Source organism: Melampsora larici-populina (genome assembly GCF_000204055.1).
Source record: "Melampsora larici-populina 98AG31 unplaced genomic scaffold MELLAscaffold_68, whole genome shotgun sequence".
In the NCBI taxonomy this organism is placed as follows: domain Eukaryota; kingdom Fungi; phylum Basidiomycota; class Pucciniomycetes; order Pucciniales; family Melampsoraceae; genus Melampsora; species Melampsora laricis-populina.
The window spans coordinates 97,898-100,664 of NW_006768832.1; the positions used below are offsets into that span (position 1 = coordinate 97,898).

Below are 2,767 nucleotides of genomic sequence, written 5' to 3' on the forward strand. Positions count from 1 at the left end.
ACAAGGGGGGGGCCTTTGGCCGCTCACGCACCAAGTGAAAATCTCACCACCCAACTCCACAATGTCACCAGTCAAGCAGAAATATCACCACCACACTAAGAATCTCACCACCTCAGAAAAAACATCACCACCTCAGAAAAAACATCACCACCTCAGAAAAAACATCACCACCACACAAAAATTATCACCATGGCACTCAGAATCTCACCACCTCAGAAAAAAACTTCACCACCACAGAGCTCACCTATCACAAACACATAAACACCCACCACTCACAACACTCGTCACCTCAGTTTATCACCACTCAACCTTTCACCTATCACCAGTACAATACAGATATCACTAACATATCAAAACTCACCATCCAAACTTCAAATCTCACTGCCCAGTACTGAATTCTCACCACCACAGCAAACAATTGAATGAATCAAACAAACAAACAGACTATTGAACGTAAGCCTCACCTCAGTACCCTCCTTCCATCTTACTCAATCTCATTCTCACCAATACAACCCACCTACCTCACCTACTCAATAACTACAATGTAGTTCCACCATACCAAAGCCCTCAAATGGACACACCCAGCAACGATTTCGTATTTCCAGTACCCAACATCATTGAAATCCATCATAAAGATCAACGCAAGATGGATCAATATATTGAAGCGTTTCCTGCCACTCAACACGGCTATTGCATCCGGATTGGTCACTCAAATAGTAGTTGTGCACTTTCTCACTATGAGTGCTACCAATCAAGTTATCCACCTGGCGGACCAGCAGCTGTAGGCACCACCAAATCAGTACGTATAGAATGCCCATTCAAGATCGATACCCGATATCTGTCCGCTAGCAACTCGTGGCTCCTCATTTATGCTCACCTTGGACACAACCACCCGCCGGACTTCAATGTCAAGCCTCGCAAGAAGCACAAGGACCCTAAAGACAAACATATACTAGCTCCCGGAGTCACGCTCAACAATGACGACGACGACAGGCTCACAGAGGCCCATCCATGCGACATCATTGTTCAACATCTTATATCCCCATCATCGGTACCCAATCATCTCACCAAGCTTCCTCCTCACATTGGACCCACCACCAAGTCCACACTCACCAACCAAAAGGCCAACAGCAAGACCAAAGAACCAGCATCACATCATTATCAACCTCAACCTCCTTCTCACAACATCAAACACCGACTCCAATCACCAGACTTGTTAGATTTGACTATGTCAAGGGTCACAGACCGGCTCCGAGCTATGACCCCACGTTGCCAGCAGGATGCCCTCCTCAAGATCCAATCAATTATTACCCAAGCACTACCGCCTATGGTCTCCTTCAAACCACACGAACATGTAAGATTAAGATTTCTCATAATGCATACCCAACAGCTTATGCTTACATCGTAATGGTGCACATACGATATGCAGGACTCAAACTGCAAGCCTGAATTGTTCGATCCTACAATGGAAGCAGAACTCGTCCACAATGAGGACGCAAACGTAGAATCGGTAAGCTGTCCCATATGTAACCTCTACATGCGAACAAACCTGACAAAGCTCTGCGACGTTCTCAGCTTAACAAACTCATTGACGACTTTGATCAGTTCTACAAAGGGCCTGCGAAAGTGTCCAACTCTACTTTCAACTTCGAGGATCTAATCCTCTCTCAGCCAACGGACAACTCTACAGTTCCAATTGATACCACAACATCCAACCCATGCAGAGAACAACCGATTCCTACACCTACAAACGCTGACAACCTTCACGCTCACCATCCACCAACGCCGCCGTTCCCCATCTCCCCCACATCACTGCCACCTTGCGCTCTGGACTGTCAACGCGTCACTTGTAAACGCACCCGCAAGGCAGGCATACTTCAGACAATACCGGAACCGCTTCGAAATATATAGCGGTTTTGAAGCAATTTTGAAGCCCTTCAAGCCTCCGCTACATCCCTCAAATTGTATAGCAGAGGATGCGCATCGAAACCCAGGGCCAAATTTTTCCACAGCGGAGCCACCGCTGCAAAACCCAGGCCCGGGCGTGTTGCTCCGCCATATATCAAAGCAAAACAAACAGGCAGGCTGGGATTTGAGAACCCTTCCACCCATCTGAATGTACATACTTTTTTGGAAACGATTGTTCCGATCGGAATGGTCCAAACGTAACAAGGAGTAGCCTAGGAGATAAACAAAAAGAGAAAACGAAGTAAAGGAAGAAAAAAACAGATTAAGTAATCGATTCAGTTAGAAATCAGGAAGTGGTTAGAAGACTGAGATGATAAAAACAAAAGAGGGACTCACAGTAGGTCTTGTTAGGGCTGGGATCGATTGCAATGAGTTGGGTATAAAAGGGAAGCAGTTGTATCGAATTGCGTTCGTTGTTGTATCGTAGCATATCTAGAGAGCCGTATCGTAGAAATAGAAGTAGTGATTAGAATCTTTTTCTTTTTCTTTTCCTTATCAACACAAATCGTATTAGGAAAGGAAGTGGGAGATTAAGTTGAAGACTTCCTTTTTTTTTTGGGTTCCCTCTTTATCCCACTGCAAAAATAATGTGTTTTTCCATGGCAAAAAATGATTGATTCTAGCATTTAAAATTCCTTGCTTGATATTGGCCCAAAAAATCTGAAACAATCTGGTAAGGCAAAATGTGCTATTTTCTTCCAGTTGGGAGATTTTGGTCATTGTAAAAAAATTCTAGCACTCAGTTTGGTGAATGTCCACATTTTTGTGGAACACCCCATAAATATGCAGCACCAAAGCA

General features: G+C 44.6%; 1 protein-coding gene across 1 annotated transcript; it reads left to right on the forward strand.

Moving 5' to 3' along the window:
* Positions 1-571: 571 nt before the first annotated feature.
* On the forward strand, positions 572-1,660 carry MELLADRAFT_94233 (uncharacterized protein; the record flags this gene model as incomplete). The annotated part of the gene is made up of 3 exons (XM_007417098.1): positions 572-1,354; positions 1,430-1,510; positions 1,559-1,660. 3 exons carry the CDS (start codon positions 572-574, stop codon positions 1,658-1,660), a joined length of 966 nt encoding a protein of 321 aa, XP_007417160.1.
* Between the last annotated feature and the right edge of the window lie 1,107 nt (positions 1,661-2,767).